General features: G+C 41.8%; 1 protein-coding gene across 3 annotated transcripts in view; it reads right to left on the bottom strand.

Annotated features, from left to right (window-relative positions):
- GALNT3 (polypeptide N-acetylgalactosaminyltransferase 3) overlaps positions 1–17,240 on the bottom strand; it is a 28,684-nt gene extending 11,444 nt beyond the window's left edge. For all 3 annotated transcript variants that reach the window (XM_006029473.3, XM_006029474.3, XM_006029475.2), the window contains exons 1-5: positions 17,176–17,240; positions 7,919–8,524; positions 3,587–3,759; positions 1,827–1,976; positions 867–1,101 (exon numbers count right to left, since the gene is read on the bottom strand). In XM_006029473.3, the coding sequence (XP_006029535.1) occupies positions 867–1,101; positions 1,827–1,976; positions 3,587–3,759; positions 7,919–8,427 (1,067 nt within the window). In that variant the 5' untranslated portion in view covers positions 8,428–8,524; positions 17,176–17,240. The remainder of the gene's footprint in view (positions 1–866; positions 1,102–1,826; positions 1,977–3,586; positions 3,760–7,918; positions 8,525–17,175) is intronic.
- Positions 17,241–18,147: the final 907 nt, after the last annotated feature.

Below are 18,147 nucleotides of genomic sequence, written 5' to 3'. Positions count from 1 at the left end.
GACAAAGGTATCTGGGTTTTGGCCAGTATACCGAGAAGGCCAGCCATTATGATTAACATTCCATGGTAGAAACCGCACTGAAGTCTGGCCATGACCGTCCGCATCACCAGAACTGCTGTAGAATTTGGAAGCAATATGCCTTCATTTATGGAAATTCTTTTTGCAAAATTCAGTTGTAATGCCTCAAACACTTCCAAAACACAAAAAGAAAGGAGTCACTTACCACATTTGCTATATTCTCGCTGATCCTTAGCTTTTTAATTCTGGCCTCATTTTTGGCATCCAGAGCCAAATCAATGTAGCTTGCTTTGCTTTTAGTAGCTGAAGTAATACTAAATTGGTAAAGACAGGGTAGTGTGGTCTTCAGACCAGGCTGTAGAAGCCCAGGACCCCTCATTGAGTACTAATTCAAGCAGCCATTCAAAATAGTTAAATTAAAGCTAACTAAAGTACACTGGCACATTCTGAAATAACATCTCCCAAATACAGACATGTTCTTTAGCTGTATGTATAAACAACAGTTCTCTCCCAAAATTTTTTTGTTTGTTTTCTCCCCACTTTTGAGAATGATAGCCACTTGTATTCAATCTATCACATTCTTTAACTGTTCAGAACTAGATGACTGGCTAAATTCTGTTGATTGTTTACCTGCATGAATGCTCCTCAATGGCCTCCACTGCAAGAGATTCCTTCTTGCAACAATGATGGGAAATTGGGGGTAGGGGGAAGGAAATCTTATATTTAAAAATTGTTTGTAAAATCTGGAACTTCTAATTTTTTAAATATCAGATGGATAACCGAAGTTCTCTAGGAAATAATTTGCAACTTAAAGAATTCCAAATATCCTTCAAGTTCCTCCCATTTACCTAATTGGATAAGTTTCATCCTTTCTTCTTTTTTTCTCATGTTTAGGAAGAGATTCCCATCCAAATGACAAATTCCAGTCAAAATTTCCTCTGTTATGGTTATGTCCATAAGGAGAAGGTTTGCTGAACTCAAAAGTATTGAGATCTATGGATGCAATATCAGGACTTACAACAGCAGTGTAATTCTCAGCTATTCTTGACAACAATGGCTCTAACCAGCCATAAAAGCATTCACCTACAGGGAAAGGGGGGGCACTGCACAGTGATGAGACACTGCTAGGCAAAAACAAGTCCCCGGGGGGGGGGGGGGGGGGGGGGGAGGAAGAAAAAAAAAAAGAAAAAAAAGAAAAAAAAAATCAGTTAAGGACTTGAAGTTTTATTCATTCTATAAAATAAGTAGGATTCAAGAGGATATTTTAGATATGCTCAGAATTTGTAGAACTGAATCCTACAGAAGAAAAGGGAGAACATTTTCTTAAAATCAAACTTGTTGAATGGACCCAAAGCAGCTATACTGTGCCATTTCCAGGACTTGGAGGGCCCCAAATAAATGTGAATAAGGCATGCTTCTCACCTGTGGTTCCAGGCAAGGTAGACAAGTCCTTACTCTGTCTAGCCACTTAAGGTAATCTATATATGCATTAGTTCAGCACTGTATTTGTCTACTTGCATACAACACCACACTAGCAGAGATAGCAAAGGAAATCTGAACAATTATTTTGCTTTCAAGTCTGGAGCTAGCACATGAATGAAGTATTTCTGCATGACACTGCCCTGTACTATGTAGACTTAGTTTCAGTAATACAAAATGGGTATTTTAGCAAAGCTAATATTTTTTAATATTTTCAGAAAGAAAGAAGAAAATAAAATGAATTGGGAACAAAATGTACACATTAGAATTCTCTGGAATTGTGGTAAAATCAATAGTAGACATCATAGGATTAGCACTGATATACTTACAGTGTGCATCCAAAAAAGTGAGAGTCTCTCCTGTTGCTACTGAGGCTCCTAGTAATCTTGCAGTGATTAGTCCTTTTCTTTCCTTTTGTCTGACTACTTTAACTATTTGAAATGGTTTCACATATTCGTCTAGCTTATCATGCAAGTATTCTGAAAAGAAAAGTAGATATTCCTGCTATTCTTTAAATGACACTGGCTACAAATCACCTAATTTTACATTACTTTGTTACTGAAAATGTTACATGCTAAAATATGTAAATATACCTTTTAAAAAAGATATAACTTTTCTACATGTTACTGCTCCAGATTAGCCTAAGATTATCAACAGCTTTGTAAAAGACATAAAATACTGTTTTGTTTAAAAGGAATTCACATTTTGCTTATGACTGGTTGAAGGGGAATTAACAATCACCAACCCAATGCTTAAAACATAGAGGAAAGCAAGGAATACCATTTTATTTAGGTCAACCCTAAAATATATTTTTGTCACAGGCAGACAGCAAGAGTAACAGTTATCATAAACTGTATTCAGTTTTAAGGATTATCGAAGATTCTACAATATAAAGCAAAAGCCAACAAGTCTTTGAAAATGTCAATAAAATAATTTTAAGCGATCCCACAATATGGAAACAAAACTTAAACATTATTTCACCTCAAAAGCAGGAATGACTACTACTTCAGACATAAGGCAGGGTAGAGATGCACTTTATAGACTAAATCAGAGAATCATAAGTTTTTGGGAGCCCACATATTTAAACCCCTCTGTGTGAGAAAAACAGTAACCGTGAACCTAACTACCCATATTATACACAAAGATGCCCATAAGAGAAGGTTTTGCATTTACTGATGAGTACATGAGCACATTTTGCATGCACAAAGGATTGTTAATGACTACACTGTTTAACTGCCATTAGAATTTTACATAGACAGACAGGTAGACAAAAACTTTTAAGTTTTTCCATCTGTCAGGTTTAATTCTGGCTTTTTATATCTTCTTACTTTTCTATTAATGATGAATTTTGCTACTCAATAAATCTCATCTCCAAAGCCACTGATATTTCAACTATCAAATAACCCTGGATACATTAATTTGAACATGTTTGTTCAGAATTATGCCTCTGCATTTAAATGTACATATTTATAAAAACAATTATACAATTATCCATTTGAGGTTATTTAAACAATAAGTTTTAGAAGCAGCAGCAGTTTTTATTTTAATATTCAGTTATTTAAAATGCCATATTTTGTGGGAAAGGAGGTTGTGCTTTTCGTATTGCCCCCTTATCCAACATTTCAAGTGGACATTCACATGCCTAAAGTTGGACACATGCACAAATGCTTGAAAGGTATTGTAATCACTACCTAAAACCATGGAGAGTAGTAACTTGTTTTAGCTTTGAACATTTTATTCTACACAAACTGAAATATAAACAGCATTAAACAATTTTCAAAATATTCAAAAACAATTTTCAAAACTGCATTAGTGGAGCCATGGGTAGAGAAACACTGGATCTCACTAAATGGAGAAAAACCTTGTTTTTGGTTGTTGTTTTTTTGGTTTTTTTTTTTTTTAAATCTAGCATGAGGGTAATTTAAGTAAAACATGCATTCAATAACAACAACAACAACAACATGACGACTAATATTTACCCCCCTTTCTAAAAATTAATGATTACCAACATTTCTTTGAATGATTATTCTGAGATGTAATCTAGAGTATTCTTTAGAAAAATAAATTTTAAGAGTCTGATTTGTCTTACCATCTACACTGGCATCATCCACCAAAATAATTTCTTTTAGCAGTATGGCAGGAGAAGTATACATCACGCTGTGAACTGTTCTTAGCAGAGTAGACCATGCTTCATTGTGAAAAACTATGATAATACTTGTGGTAGGCAGTGGTGGGCAACGCTTAAACTTTTGCTCAATGCATCTAGAGATTTAGAAAGGTTTTGAGTGTTATACAGTATACAAAACTAGAATTTCAATTCAAAACATTTAACCACCCCTTCCTCTTTCTTTTTGCAATTTAAAATGCATTAGTTACTGGCATTTAATGTTTTCTTCTTCTATGGTTCCCATCATAATTCAAGCCTTGGAGCACAAAGGTATAGAATGTGTTGCATAGCATCTCTATGTAGTAAGGTATGGGGAACTGGACAGCTAAAGTTCGATTGAACAGTTAGCAGCTTCTGTCCTTATCTGATCTTGTATACATAACCATATAGCTTCCATGCAAGTCAATGGGACCTGTGCATTCATCAGGCCAGATTTTGGCTCATCTAGTTTCTACCAGTTGTTATTATTACTACTACTACAGAGTATATATGAATGTGAGCACTCCAGTACTAAAAGGAACAATATATAAATAGTACAATGAAATAAATTAATGTGATAAAAGGAAATTGTTTTTCTAATGCACCAATAGACTGTGGAACTCACTGTTCCAACTTGCCACTGAAGCCAGTATCTTTACCATATTTAGACATATGATCAAGACCACCCAAAGGGAACATGTCTAGGTAAGCGGGGAAAGTCTGTGTTTCTATGCCTGCCCAGATCCACCGCTGGGATCTCTAGGGAACCATCTGGGTAAGCAAAAAAAGTTGGGGCTTCCCCACTTAACCAGATGGCTCCTGGAAATCTCCAGGGCAGGTCTGGGTGAGTCCTGGCATGAAACCATGGGACACTGGACAATCCTCCCATCCTGTGCCTCCACAGTGAGACCCATATGGGCTTTCCCTGCTTACAGAGAATGCCCATGGAGATCCTGGGGCAGGTCTTCATAAGAGGGGACCCCTGACTTTCCCTGCTTAGAGAGAAGTACCCCAAGTTTTTCCAGGGGAAAGCCAGGCAGCTGGTCCAGGGGGTTAAGGGGCCCGATTCTGGATGGGAATTCCTGGGTGAACAGCAGTCCCAAATTTTTTCTGCCACTGTTTAGAGAAAGGAAGTGGATGGCAACTATTAAGCAGTCAGGAGGAATAGAACAATAGAATCATAGAAAATTAGGGTTGTAAGGGACCTCAGGAACAGAAGCAAAAGCAAAAGCTTTGGCAGACATATACATGAGGCCCATATTTGGAAAAAAAGGTATCCAAGGATCATAATTCTCCAAATGAGAAGGGAGCATAAAAATACACACACACACACACACACACACGTTCAGAATTAATTTTCCCATTTTCCTTGTTGAACCAGCATTCTTGACTATATACCTGCTAAATATATATGCTCATCATCTTTAAAACAAGCCAATAGAGAGATAATATAGATAACGGCACCCAACAAGCATAAACAGCAAGGAATCTTCCCTTATGTTGAAACATTACTTTAGATATTAAAGCAGTGTCTAATTTGTTTTAAAATTAAAGGTATCACTTGTACACCAGCTATGGTATTTTAAATTAAGCCTTTCTGTAGATTATTTTTTTTTAGTAGAGAAATGGTCTTTATAGTTGAAAAATCTTTTTTAGCATCTACAGTAATTCACTAACTGGGCTGTTCTTGAAGATTTTACTAGTTAGGGAAGGGATTTTCAACCTTTAAGGAGTACGCCTTTTGGGTACGCTTCTGGTGGAACAGGGGGTGGTGGTGGTGGTGGCAGGATGTGGAGGCAGGGGTGGGGGTGGGTGTTACATGTGACAGCGGCACAGGGTGGTGGATGGTGGTAGCAGCTGCAAGCTCCTGTCCCCCCCGGCCAGCCAGGTGGCACCTATGCAGCCCGCAGAGGAGAGCTGCTGCCCTCACTCCCCCCCTCCACCCCCGACACACACACACACACACACACACACACACACACACACACACACACACTTCCTGGGAGACGGCAGTGCAGGGTGGTGGCGCTCCGTCCCCACCCACCTGTATGTACCTCTATCTGTTTCCAAGTACCCCTGGGGATACGTGTACCCCCAGTTGACAACCCCTTAGGGTAAATGGTATAAAGGATGACATACAGACCAGTAGACACATCAACTGAGGAGAAATTATAGCCAGTATTAAGCTTGGTGCGATTCAATTTTGAGACACAGACAAGGGGAGTATTCCTGCCTCATCATCATCCCATTGAACTTCTACAAATGTCATTTAAATAAATAAATATTTATTATGGTAATTAAGGTTGATTTTTCTCCCATCAACAGTTCAGTCAAAGAAAGTTTCTTCATGACATTCTGCAACTCCTGGACCCTCTTGGGCACAGACTAATAGTTATACTGAATAACAATAATTCTTTTTAGTAGTTACACGAAAAACCCCCTTTCAAGGACTGAACCCATGCAAAGAACACATTTACTTTGTAACTATAGTTATGTACTTAAAGAAAAAGAAAAAACCCAAAAACAAAGCTAACAAGCATTCAAAATTTTTTCCTTTGGCCACGTGCATTTTCCACAAAACCGTTGCGAGTATCACTGCCAAGGTCCATATGCTGTAATTCATGTACATGAGCATCTCATTTCAAGCTGTCACAGTAAATCTCCAGGGCACTTCAAGAAGTTTGACACAATTAAGCTTGAACCTCAAGGACAGCTCTGAGAATTCCCACATTTTATTAATTTCTTCTTACTAAAGCCTAAAGGCAAAGATTTTTTTTTACATAGATTATTTATTTCTATAAATATCTAAACCTCTGCAGAGTGTACATGCCTCTCCCGGTGAGTCATACACAGACAAATAAGTCTAATTTCAAAGATCTTCACATCTCTACAGACGCATCCACAGAAGTTTGTAATTTTGAGAAGGCAAGAAAGTTTTGCATAGGGATTTCAAAAATGTAAAAAGTTATACAATTTCCAAGATCTGGAGAGTACACTATCCAGAAAATAAAAGAACCATAGATATAGCATATCCATTGTGAGATCAAGACTATATCCCAGTGTACCTACTATTTATTTCCTTTAGAATCTATGGACACTGAAATTATCATGTCAACTAATAAGACACTCAAAACTCTTACAGAGCTCAGCCTCCATATTCTGTAAGTCTCTCTCTGCCTATGGATTTTGCAGTCTGAATAGGCATAGCAGATGGCATGTTGACTCTTACAGGCTAAGAGCAGCAGCTCAGGAAATTTACAACCAGTAAAAGCACATCCAACAGAGAATGCAAGTTCTATATTACAGATACAGACTGCTTAAAGAACTTACAGCTCCATTGGTAAAACTTCTATAGCGGTGGTTCTCAATTGGGGTTCCACAGTGCTACTTCATCGGTGACCTGGTAAAAAAAACTGCTAGGTGCAGAGAGCTTCAACACGCACACGCTCCTGCTACATTAACATACTTAACCCTAAAACAGATAGAACTGGCTTAGGCTGTAGCCCTTCCTAGCCCATTCCCCCCGCCGAAAGAGGTGTGTGGAAGACTTCTACCCAGCAGTCCTGCTTATGGGAAAAGTGGAAGGGTGCAGCCAGGAGTGCTACCACTTTAAAAAAAGTGAAGAAAGGGTGCCTTGACTCTGAAAAGCTTGAGAACCACTGTTATATAGGATTCCAGGGAAATGATAGAATTATTCTCTCTCGGTAATTATTAAACCCATTAATCTTGCTGTCTAATTCAGTAATTGAAAAAACCACCTCTGTTCCTGCTTTATTAAGAAAAAAACGTTTGTTAATGTACAATTAAGTTATATTTTTCATTCCCTTCTAGAATATTATTCCAAAATCCAATACAAATTCTATTTGACATTCTAAGTTTTTGTTTTCTTTCTTTTCCTTTTTTTAAAAGAAGGGAATTTTAGGGGGAAAAAAGTCTGAGAGAATTAAATGTTAGAAATACAATCAAAGAAACTCTTTAGATTATTGCTTAAAAATGTCTAAATCCAAAAATGAGGATTTTTTAACAAGTTTTCAATTAATCCATATCCAATTCAATCTCAACTTATAAATGAGAGATTTCCCATCCTATCCTGACTGTTTTGATTTAGCTGAAGAATGGGACTTCTTGAGCTCCCTTCCAGCCCTGTTTTACATTATTCCGTGATGCCACTGGATTTCTTTATTGCTCCGTGTATTTAAAACATGGCCAGAATCACTTTCTGAATCTGCCTGATCTCTACATGCAAGGCCTCATAACATATTGATTTCAACGTACTCAGGAGGTCGAGTGTCTGGGCCAAGGTCCCGATGCAAAGAAATCCTGTCGCTTGCGAATGCATTAAAGCAGTGTTTTTCTTCTCCACGCTCTTTCTCTTTTTGTTCTTCTAGACTTAAATTGGTAGTTTTAAATGCTTTACCAGAAGCTCCAGGAGCATGAGGGTCCTGAGGAGGTCGATCTAGGAAAGGTTTCAGTTCCGCTGCTGTATAATAGCCTGGTAAACAATGTCTCTCTCCAGGAATCTTGGTTTGCCTAACAGGTGCCTTTATCTGCATTTTTGGGTTTGCAGCTTTAATATTGTTCACAGCATTTAAGACAAGGTCCAGCACATTACTTTTCTTTCCCACAATGGGCTTCATCCCTGGTTCATTTTCAGTGTCTTGAACACCTACTTCTCTTTGCAATAAGAATAAACATATTAGAAAAACAAAAATAAAAATGCTAAACTTCCAAAGTTTCCAGTGGGAAAATAGTCTCTTTAACTGTCGTCTTATTCTGACAGCCATTCTAATATTAGAAATGTATCACCCTTATAGAAGCCTCTACTGAAGACGGTCCTTAGCATAGAATTGGTTACAAAAATATTTCTTGAAATGGTAACACCTGCAAAAAATGAAAAGGCATTAATAAACATACAATAGTCTATAAATGTACACTACATTTCAAAATATAAGATGTGAAGTGCAACAGTGTAATACATTTAATAGGTTCAAATTAAAGTTAGAAAATGACATAATTAAGGTTGCCTAAAGTTTTTTTTCAGTGCTTCACTTCATACATTCTTGTCTATATTTAGTAATACTTTGGGTAAAATTAGACAAACATTGTTGTAAAAATGTCCTGTAAACAGGGCCTTAGTTATCCTAGCTTCAGTTATATTGAGTAGGAACAGTTTCCAATATCTTCCTCCTCACACACTATGCACGTTTATTTTACATCACTTTTTGCACAACTTCATGCTTAAGTCCAAAATAACATAACTCAATTCCCCCCTTCTTTTCTGAAAGGTCCTCTTTTCACTCTGTAGTCTCAGACTGGGAGATCATGTTGCAAGTGTCCAGGGGGCCTTCAACTCATCACAGTTCTGCTGCATCTGGGTCTTTCGGCTGTGCAAAATTTCAACGGGTGTTTAGTTTTGAAGCTGTTTTGACACGCTTTAAGCTCAAAACAGTGAAATCAAAATGAAACAAAAGGCCTCGAAACAGCTTTGAAATTAAATAAGGGTACTTGAAATGCTTCAAAAGTTTCAAAACATTTCAAAACGGCAGGAGGTGGGGGAAAGCCATAGTTGTGCTCCAAGTGGCTCTGCCAGCCCCATGGAGCACAGATCGGTGGTGGGACAGCCAGTGGTGAAGCCGCTTGGAGCACAGCCCTGGCTTGAGCACAGCGCTGGCTAGTGGCCCCCTCTCCCGAAACCCTGCTGGAGTGAGCACTCAGCTACCAAAGCTATTGGGCCAGGGACCCAGATTGACAGCCCCCTTCCCCCCACAGCAGCACCCAAGCTCCCTGCTGCAGCCTGAATTTTTCATTCTCTCAGCTCCATTTGTGGAAATGCACCAGATCTAGGTGGTCTCTCTCTTCAGGAAAACAATGAGTCCCTACCTTCTCTATATTCCCTCTATTGAGGTAACCCTTTTCTCCCTATAAACAAAATTTAGAATCGCTGTGATCTAGCAGATGATTAGAGTTTTTGAGGTTCTGGCATTAGAAGACAAAGAAATCATAATAAGATGATGATTCAGCTCAACAGTGTTATCCACTGCCTAATGAGGAATACAATGAATTGTTGTTCTAAGAAAAATACTCCTGTTTTCAAAGCCAAGTATTACAACATTTAATTAACACAAGCAAAAACCAAGGGTTCAAAAACCAACCAGCATGAAAATACTGATTTTTCCCACAACACATTTGACAAGCTTAGTTTCACAGCCTATATTTTAGCTGCAATCAGACAGTACACACATGAAGAACACAGTAGATACCTATGCTTTTGTTACTATTCTTACGTAACTGTTTTTTTATGATGCTTGTTGAAACATATCTAAGTAGTAAGTCAGTCTTGAGTAATTTCTGCACAGCAGCAGAAGGATCTCGGAGTCATAGTCAATTCCAAAATGAACATGAGTTGTTAACCTGACTAAGTGATCAGTAAAGCTAACCACACTCTATTATGCATTAGCAGGTGCATCATGAACAGGTCTCGGGAGGTGATACTTCCCCTCTATGCGGCATTGGTAAGGCCACAGCTGGAGTACTGCATTCAGTTTTGGGCGCCGCACTTCAAGAGGATGTGGAAAACCTGGAGAGGGTCCAGAGGAGGGCCACTTGGATTGTTAGGGGCCTGGAGGTCCTACGAGAAGAAACTGAGGATCTCTTCAGCCTGCGCAAGAGAAGGCTGAGAGTAGATCTAGTGGCTGTCTACAAATTCATCAGGAGGTGACAGCAAGTAATAGGAGATGCTCCTTTTACCAGGGCACTCCTTGGTGTTACTAGAAACGATGGCCACGAACAGACAGAGAGCAGATGTAGATTAGACATCAGGAAGAACTTCTTTACAGTAAAGATTACCAGAATCTGGAATGGGCTTCCAAGGGAGGTGGTGCTGTCCCCAACCTTGGAGGTCTTTAAGAGGAGACTGGACAAGCATCTGGCTGGGGTCACCTGACCCCAGCGCTCTTTCCTGCCCAGAGCAGGGTGTTGGACTCGATGACCTACTAAGGTCCCTTCCAACCCTAAACATCTATGAAATCTATGTTTGTACATCTGCAGAAAATGAGATCACTGACTTCAGATAATTCACTAACTTGTATTTAAATACTATGGCTAGGGACAAAAATTATACACAAACTAGTATAAATGATGGAAAACCAGTTCAAATCTGTAATACAACAGAAGTTCAGTGCACAAGAGTTGTTTACAAAACAGCTGAAACTGGTTTAAGATAAACCTGGATCAATGTAGTATTAGACTTATCTTATTTAGGCTAAATCGGTTTATTAAACTTATGTCCTAGTTCCCCTCCAGATTTAAGTGAACTCAGTCCCCCAGCATCCCAGGATGCTTTGCATCTACCCTCCCTCCTCACAGGGTGGGTGGGCTAGCCTTGGCCCAAACTGCCTGCTCCAGCTAAGCAGGGAGCCATGTTGTAGCGCTCCCCAGCTTCTGGCCTGGGCTGCATGTGGCTACATTTCCAGAATCAAAAGTAAATGTCTGTTCACTTGCTTATCAGTTCAATCTATGCAGCTTAGGCTAATCTGAAATGACTGAATCAACTCAGCCTTGGGCTTTTTGACTGTTTGTACTTAGCCTATAGGTATCAATCCCTTTGAAGTTTTACTGCTATCATGGTCTGATCAATATGCTAGCTGGTAATACTGGAGGGGAGTGGGAAGAGAATCTAAGGGAGAGATTCTAAATGAAGGAAGTGAAAAAAATGGACAGGTTTAAAACCTCTGTCCTAAAATTGACAGAAGGACACGAGGTGGCAATATCTTCTGGGGACGGAGAATCACTAAGTCAGTGGTGCTCAACCTTTTGGCCCTAAGGGACAAATGAGTACTGCAGGCCCAGTTTGCAAGCTGGATCGGACTCTACACCCCAAGATCAGGCCCACATGTTTAGATCTAGACCATACCACCCCCATCCAGCCCTGAGCCACCCCCACGTGTAGAGACAGGACTCTGGGACCCCGGACTGTCCCGTGTTCCAGATCTAACATACAGGCCCATGGGGAGCCCCACAGGCCGGATGATCCAGTACCAGGGTCCAAATCTGGCCAGCAGCTTGGAAGCACCCCTACCTTAAACCATAAGTGTATGGTTATCCAGCCTTTTCTTGAAAATCCCCAATCTCTTGAGGGAGATTACACAACTATCCTAAGCATCTTTCCAATGTCTTTCACAGAACAGCCTTTAAAAGGTACTAAAAATGACATAAAGAATAATAACATTTAGAGGTTCACTAGTTGGATATCAGATTGGTACTGATATAAAGAAAACTGGCTGCATCAGAAAATGGCCCAACGGGGTTGACAATTTGACTGATAATTTGGCCACAGCACAGCACTCAGGCAGTGTGGAGAGCTGCCTCCAGCTGGTAAGTCTGTTGTGGTGGAAGGGGAAGAGGGAGGGAAGGGGCTTGGGGCAGATCAACACTCCCTGCGGTGAGGGAAGGGGCAGAGTGCAGGACTGCAGCATGGCTTGCCAGGTGCAGGGAAGGGGCAGCTCCTGCTGCTGCTTGTGTGCCGGGAGGGTGGGGTGGGTGTGTGCCCTCCGGATCTGCATGGGGCGAGTGGGCAGGATGCAGCTGCAGGCTGGAGCCAGGCTCTTCTCACCGGGAGCTGGGTTTAGAGCGGGGGCTATGGAGGGGGCTGCAGCCACCACAAGGTCTGCTGTAGTCCCACTCCCAGTGCTGTTGCTCTTCCTAGCTCAACCCCTGCCTCCACCCATGTGCCAGGAAGAGCTGAGGCTGCACAGCAGCACTGGAAAGAAGCCGCCCCTCCCAACAAGCCATGCCTCTGCCTCACGCCCCACCTATGAGGCGTTGGGGGTTGAACTGGGAAGAGCCAGGGCTGCACCAGGGACGCAGCAGCACTGGGAGCAGGACTACAGTAAAATTTGGGGTGGCCCCCTCCATAACTCCTACCCCAAGCCCAGGCCTGGTGAAAAGAGCCCCTCCCCCCATGAGCCACACTTCCATCCGATATGCCTCCTTAAAAATTGGATATGGGTATTGGCCCCAAAAATCTCTATCGGCACACCCCTAACGATATTGTAGATCACACAGAAATAAGGACAAAGATGATAAGCATAAATAGACACTGGAGTCCTCCCTTCCATTTGTTCCAAATAAGTAAATCATTCCAGGATACTTACTTAACAGCAATAGAAAACAATCTTAAAAAGGTAACTATGTCATTCACAAATTACAGCATATAACAATTTAGTCTTCCTTGTCTTCAGGGAGAGAAACAATAAAAAGAAAAAAAAAAAAAAAGTGTCTAGATTACAGCATACATTTTTCAGAAGAATTAATAAAAACCTTAACAACTTTCTTTATTGTCAAGATTACCTAGTAATAACACTAAAACCCTACCTGTAATTTTTTGTTTAAATATTTGTGATTATTTCTCTTGAAGTAATATAAAAAATTAATCCAAAGAGACATAAGCAAGCAACACAAACTATCTATATTCATGGCCCACCTTTTAACAAAAACAAAAAATGATGTAAAGGTTGATCACCAATGCTTCCTATTCCTGAAGAATGCTGAATGTAACTATCTGTATTTAAGGTTCAGAATATCAGAACACAAAGTTAACAGCTACCAAGGGTAAACTGTATATTTCAACTGGGACTGGCTTATAATAAGCAAGCTTGAGTAATGACCAAGTAGCTCTGTTATTTTTTGTAGTGTGCTCTATCTTACAGATTCTCATTTATATGTATATATTTCAGTGTATAAATGACACGTGCCCCCAGCGGCTAAGATAGAGACTCCTAATTTCTGTGCTGAATTATGTAGGTTTGAAACCACAACTGTTTATTCTTGCTGTGAAGATTTGCAGTACTCCTCTACCAATTTTTAAACCTTTGAGAACAGGTGCGTTAAACACTTTGGAAGGACGCAAGGTACTACCTACTGATCAACTTTAACTGTAATACATTTTTGTAGTCAATTCCCTTGGGGTTTGGGGTTTTTTTTGGGGGGGGGGGGGGGGGGGGTGTGGTTTTTTTGGGGGGGGGGGGGGTTGGATGTGGTTGGTAGTACTAAGAGAAACAAAAGGCAATTATTTAAAAAAAAAAAAATCTCATTACTACTCAGCTACAACATCTGCCTTTCCCTGGACCTAACAACACTGGTTAGATCTCTGTATAAAAGAATATAAAGACCAATAGGATGTGATGAGATATGGACGGATTCAGAAAGAGTGAAGGAGTACTTAAACCTATGCACATCTGTGTCATGATCAGTGTACAATAGTGGGTATCAAACCCAAATTAGTTGGAGAGCCACACTCTCCTTTTCAGCTGCCCAGGGCCTGCGCCTTGGCTCTGGCACTGGCATTCTTAGTTCTCCCACCAGTGATAGGGCTTCCTGTGACAAAAGGACGGACGGATGGACCGACCCTGCGGGGACATGCACTGTGTGTATGTGACCCTGAGCCACTGTGGCCAGCACACACAGCATGTATACATGAACTTGTGCCACTGCAGTAAGAGCATGGTGATAGCCTATAGTGATAACTTCTCATGGTGATATGCCCCAGGAAGACCCAGGGTGCCAGCAGTCCCAGCAGCACTGCAGACAAAGCACCCCCACTGGGGATAGAACCCCAGCTCTGGGTGCAGTGGCCAGGCTGCCTGCAGTGGCAGACAGTACACTGGTATAAGCTGAGGTGATGGCAACCCAGGCAACACTGTGGGCACAAACTCTTGCCACCACAGCAGCAGGGCTTTTCATGAAGGCAGCCAGATCCCCATCTTTTGTAGAGGTGCAGGCAGCTAAACCAGCACTCTGGGCAGAAGCCCCCACACTGCACCCAGAGCCAAGGCTTGGGCAAGGTGGTGGGACTTCTCACAGAGGCAGCCAGCACTACAGCAGCAGCCAGGTGTTGACAACCCAAGCAGGACCGCAAGTTCCTATAGTAACAGCACACGTCCCAGTAAAAGCTGGGGCAGTGGCAGCCCAGCAGCATCACAGGCATGTCCAGCCACTACAGCCAGAGCCAAGGCTCTGCATCTTTCTGTGGTGGCAGCCAATGTTCCAGTGAGAGCTGGGGGCGTGGGCAGGTCCAGCACAACAACAGTCAGAAGTTCCACCGCTGCAGCCAGAGCCCACTGATCCAAGTCTTTTATCTTGGCTGTGGACAAAGTGGCAGGGCTTCTACTCATTGTACTGTTCTTCCCAAGAGCTGCCTGCTGCCACAGGAAGACCCACAGCCTCAGCCAGAGCCAGGGCAAAAGGCAGCAGGTCAGATGACCTAGGTTAGTAGGACATATATTTGAAGGGATAAACCCCACAACCATCTGCAGCACTGGGATTGCAAAGGCATGAAGTGACCTATTCTTTTTAATGAGCTATTCTTAAGAAAATCAAAACACTGCATGTAGACAAATACAGCCTGAAGGGGCTAAACTAATTTCAAAATCCAAAGGGGGTTTCCCCCCTCAAAACTCTGTCACTGAGTACCAATTTCCAAGCCTATCCCACTATACAAAAGTTTACTAGAACAATTAGAATACAAGTCAGCTCCTAACTAAGAAAATATAAAAAATACCCTTAAAGAATATGGGCTCAACTTTTACCATTATCTCTTCCACCAGACCTTACTGTGACACCACAGTATAAGGCAGAGCAGTAACACCATGATGACAGAGATTACAACAGAATTTACATTTTAACGTGCCTGAGAATAGATCTGCAAAATGCTCTATCGATTAGAATCTTATTTCAGAATGCTTATTGTGCACTGTTAGATTATTCCATAATAGTTTGTAGAAGAATATAATTTGAAATTTGCCAGGTCTGTTTTAAAAGGACCATGCAACTAACACTTTTCTAATGTCTAAAGGCAGAGTCGAACTTATTTTCCCAAGGATCTACAGCACTTGGCGAGTCCTTAGTTTGCACAGATTGGATGGAAAACTGTATAACATTTTAATTTATTTTGTGTTTGCATTTCATAATTACTGTAGTGTTTACTTTTCCCCTGACAATTAGTTTCTAATCAGTCCTGAAAATAGGGCTGTGTAGGACAGGTTCATTTGTGTAGGCAGGTGGCAGTCTCAATACAGGCTTTTGTTCTTCAAGCTCAGGGACTATATGACTATGAAGTGAAAACAACTTCTCAAAGCAAGACTTTTCCGTTTCTGGTAATAGAACTATAATAAAAGGATCTCTCCTAGATGTGAATAGTTTGCTCATCAGCGCAAGTATTCTGGTCAATGCATTAATTGTTTAGCCAACCTTAACCTCCCCTTCTCAGACTTCTGTGTCTTTTTCTTAAAAGAAAGTGAAGAATAAAAAGTTCTTTTTCTCTCTCTGATGCCTGATGTGCCTTGGTCTGGCCTACATAGTAGAGGGACCACTCGTGGGTATAGCACCCTGGGAAGCTGGTAACTACAGACTGAGAATTTCTGCCAACATAGCTATTGTCAAAGCCACCTCAGTTTTTGATAAAATATAGAATGAATGTTTGTTCCAGGAACAGGAACATTACCCACCTAAGACTAACAGTACCTAAATTACTGTTTACAGAAGATTAAGGGAAAACTTCTTGAAAGCAAACAACGGGCTAAAAGCAAATGGAGACTTCCAACTCACAGCCATGAGCTATAAGAAGCTGAGGAGGGTGGCGAGGTCTACCTTTTTGGCTTGTGGCATGAGGATTTGCAGGGTCCAAGTGTTATCCTTTCATTAAATGGTCATAAACATAGCAATACACTAAAAATGCTCCAACTGAAGTGGGCAAAGTGAAACAGAAACGGCACTTAAGAACCCCAAAATCAAGGTGCAGATAGGTTCATCCACATAGTTGGCTTAGTCTCTTTCAGGGTGATCTCTGGGTCTAGAGCAACTGAGAGATGATATGGGTGAGGACGGAAGAGAAGGGTCTTCTCTAAAAGTAACTGAAGAAAGCAAGACTCTTAAATAGCAGACATTAAAAACCAAAAAACCCTTAAAGTGGAGATCCATATCCTCAAAAAACTGTGTAAACATATGGAGATATAAGAAGAGCTAACATTTTCCTCAAAAATCTCAGAAGTTGGAAAGTTAGTTTAATAATTAGATGTCTCCCAGGTTCCGTTTCCAACACGGATTTTGGCAGACATCTGAAAAGACTAAAAAATCTGGTCAGTAACAAAGGACACCCCTACAGAAGTTGCTAATACCGGCAGTTTCTGCACCATGGATTACAGTACTGAGTCAGTACCAGAAGAATCTTTTTATATCAGCACCACAAGTGTTGAAAGATGGTTGACAGCACTGAAATTATTCCAAAGGCACTAGATCTTCACTTGAAGCTGAATCAGTGCCCGATCTGACAGTGCGTTTAAACAGGTTCTTTACCTTTTTAAGCTCAAGGCACCCCTCGTTAGACTTAAGGCACACCTAAGCAAGTGTCAGCTCTTAGCTTTTATTTCACCACGGAAATGCAGAAACCTTCCTCTAGACAAAGAACAGGTGTGGTAGATATTATGGACTAGCAATTTAACTTACTACTTATTTAAACAAAAGAAAAGAAGACCCACCTTGGATACCATGCCAAGCCTCAGATCATTCCCTATTTAAATACACAGGCTCAGAACTGAACCTGAAAAAATAAAAGGGGAGGGCAGGGGAAAGGAAATCATCACTTACCTGGAGTATGGATTTAGAGCAGGGGCAGGCAATTATTTTGGGCAGAGGGCCACTTACTGAGTTTTGGCAAGCCATTGAGGGCCACATGACAGGCAGCCAGGGGCAGATAAATAGTAATTTATCTACTACTGCAGGCGGATTAGAATGGCTTGGTGGGCTGCATCCAGCCCTCCCCGATTTAGAGGGACCCAATAAACATGCCTAACTACAGAAAGTTGACACTGCATCTCTAACTAATGAATGTTTGCTATGCTGTTTCTTAGAGCACCTTATGCCTCTAATTGCAGCCATAAAAGAAGGCAATCATTTCAGGGCTCCTTGAACTGTCTTGAAATGGATAGGTCCTAGGTACAGATCAAGTGGTTAGTGGGGACAACTAAACAGGGACAGGAGTAAAAGGGAAAGGTACAAAACGAGTGCAACACGGGGGACACCAAGAGGTGCACTGCAGACGGCGCCCCACCCCCCGACAGCACCCAAGGAGCCAGCGGACACGGCGCAGTGACGCTGCCCGCAGACAGGAGCCGCGCCGCGCCCCGCAAGGACTGCGCCCCGGCGACCTCCCGGCCACAGCCTCCTTCCTGGGCAGGGGCAGGCCAACTTCACCAGCGCCCGGAGGAGGCTGACCAGGAGGTCCCGGCCGCGGTGGGGCCAGGACCCGGAGTACGGAAATGCAGAGGCGAGGGGGAGAGCGCAGCCAGGACCTCGGCAGGAGGCAGTGGCGGCGGCGGCAGCCCGGCGCCCCGCTCTGCCGGCACAAGGGGCAGGCAGGCAGGCAGGCAGGGGCCGTGCGGCAGCGCTGCAGGCCGCGCCACAGGGTGCTGGGCAAGGGGCCGTGCCAGCGCTCACCTGGACTCCCCGTG

The sequence above is a fragment of the Alligator sinensis genome, unplaced genomic scaffold, assembly GCF_000455745.1.
Source record: "Alligator sinensis unplaced genomic scaffold, ASM45574v1 scaffold738_1, whole genome shotgun sequence".
NCBI classification, from domain to species: domain Eukaryota; kingdom Metazoa; phylum Chordata; order Crocodylia; family Alligatoridae; genus Alligator; species Alligator sinensis.
Note: the sequence above shows the minus strand (reverse complement) of the source record. Positions and strands in the feature narration are given on the sequence as shown.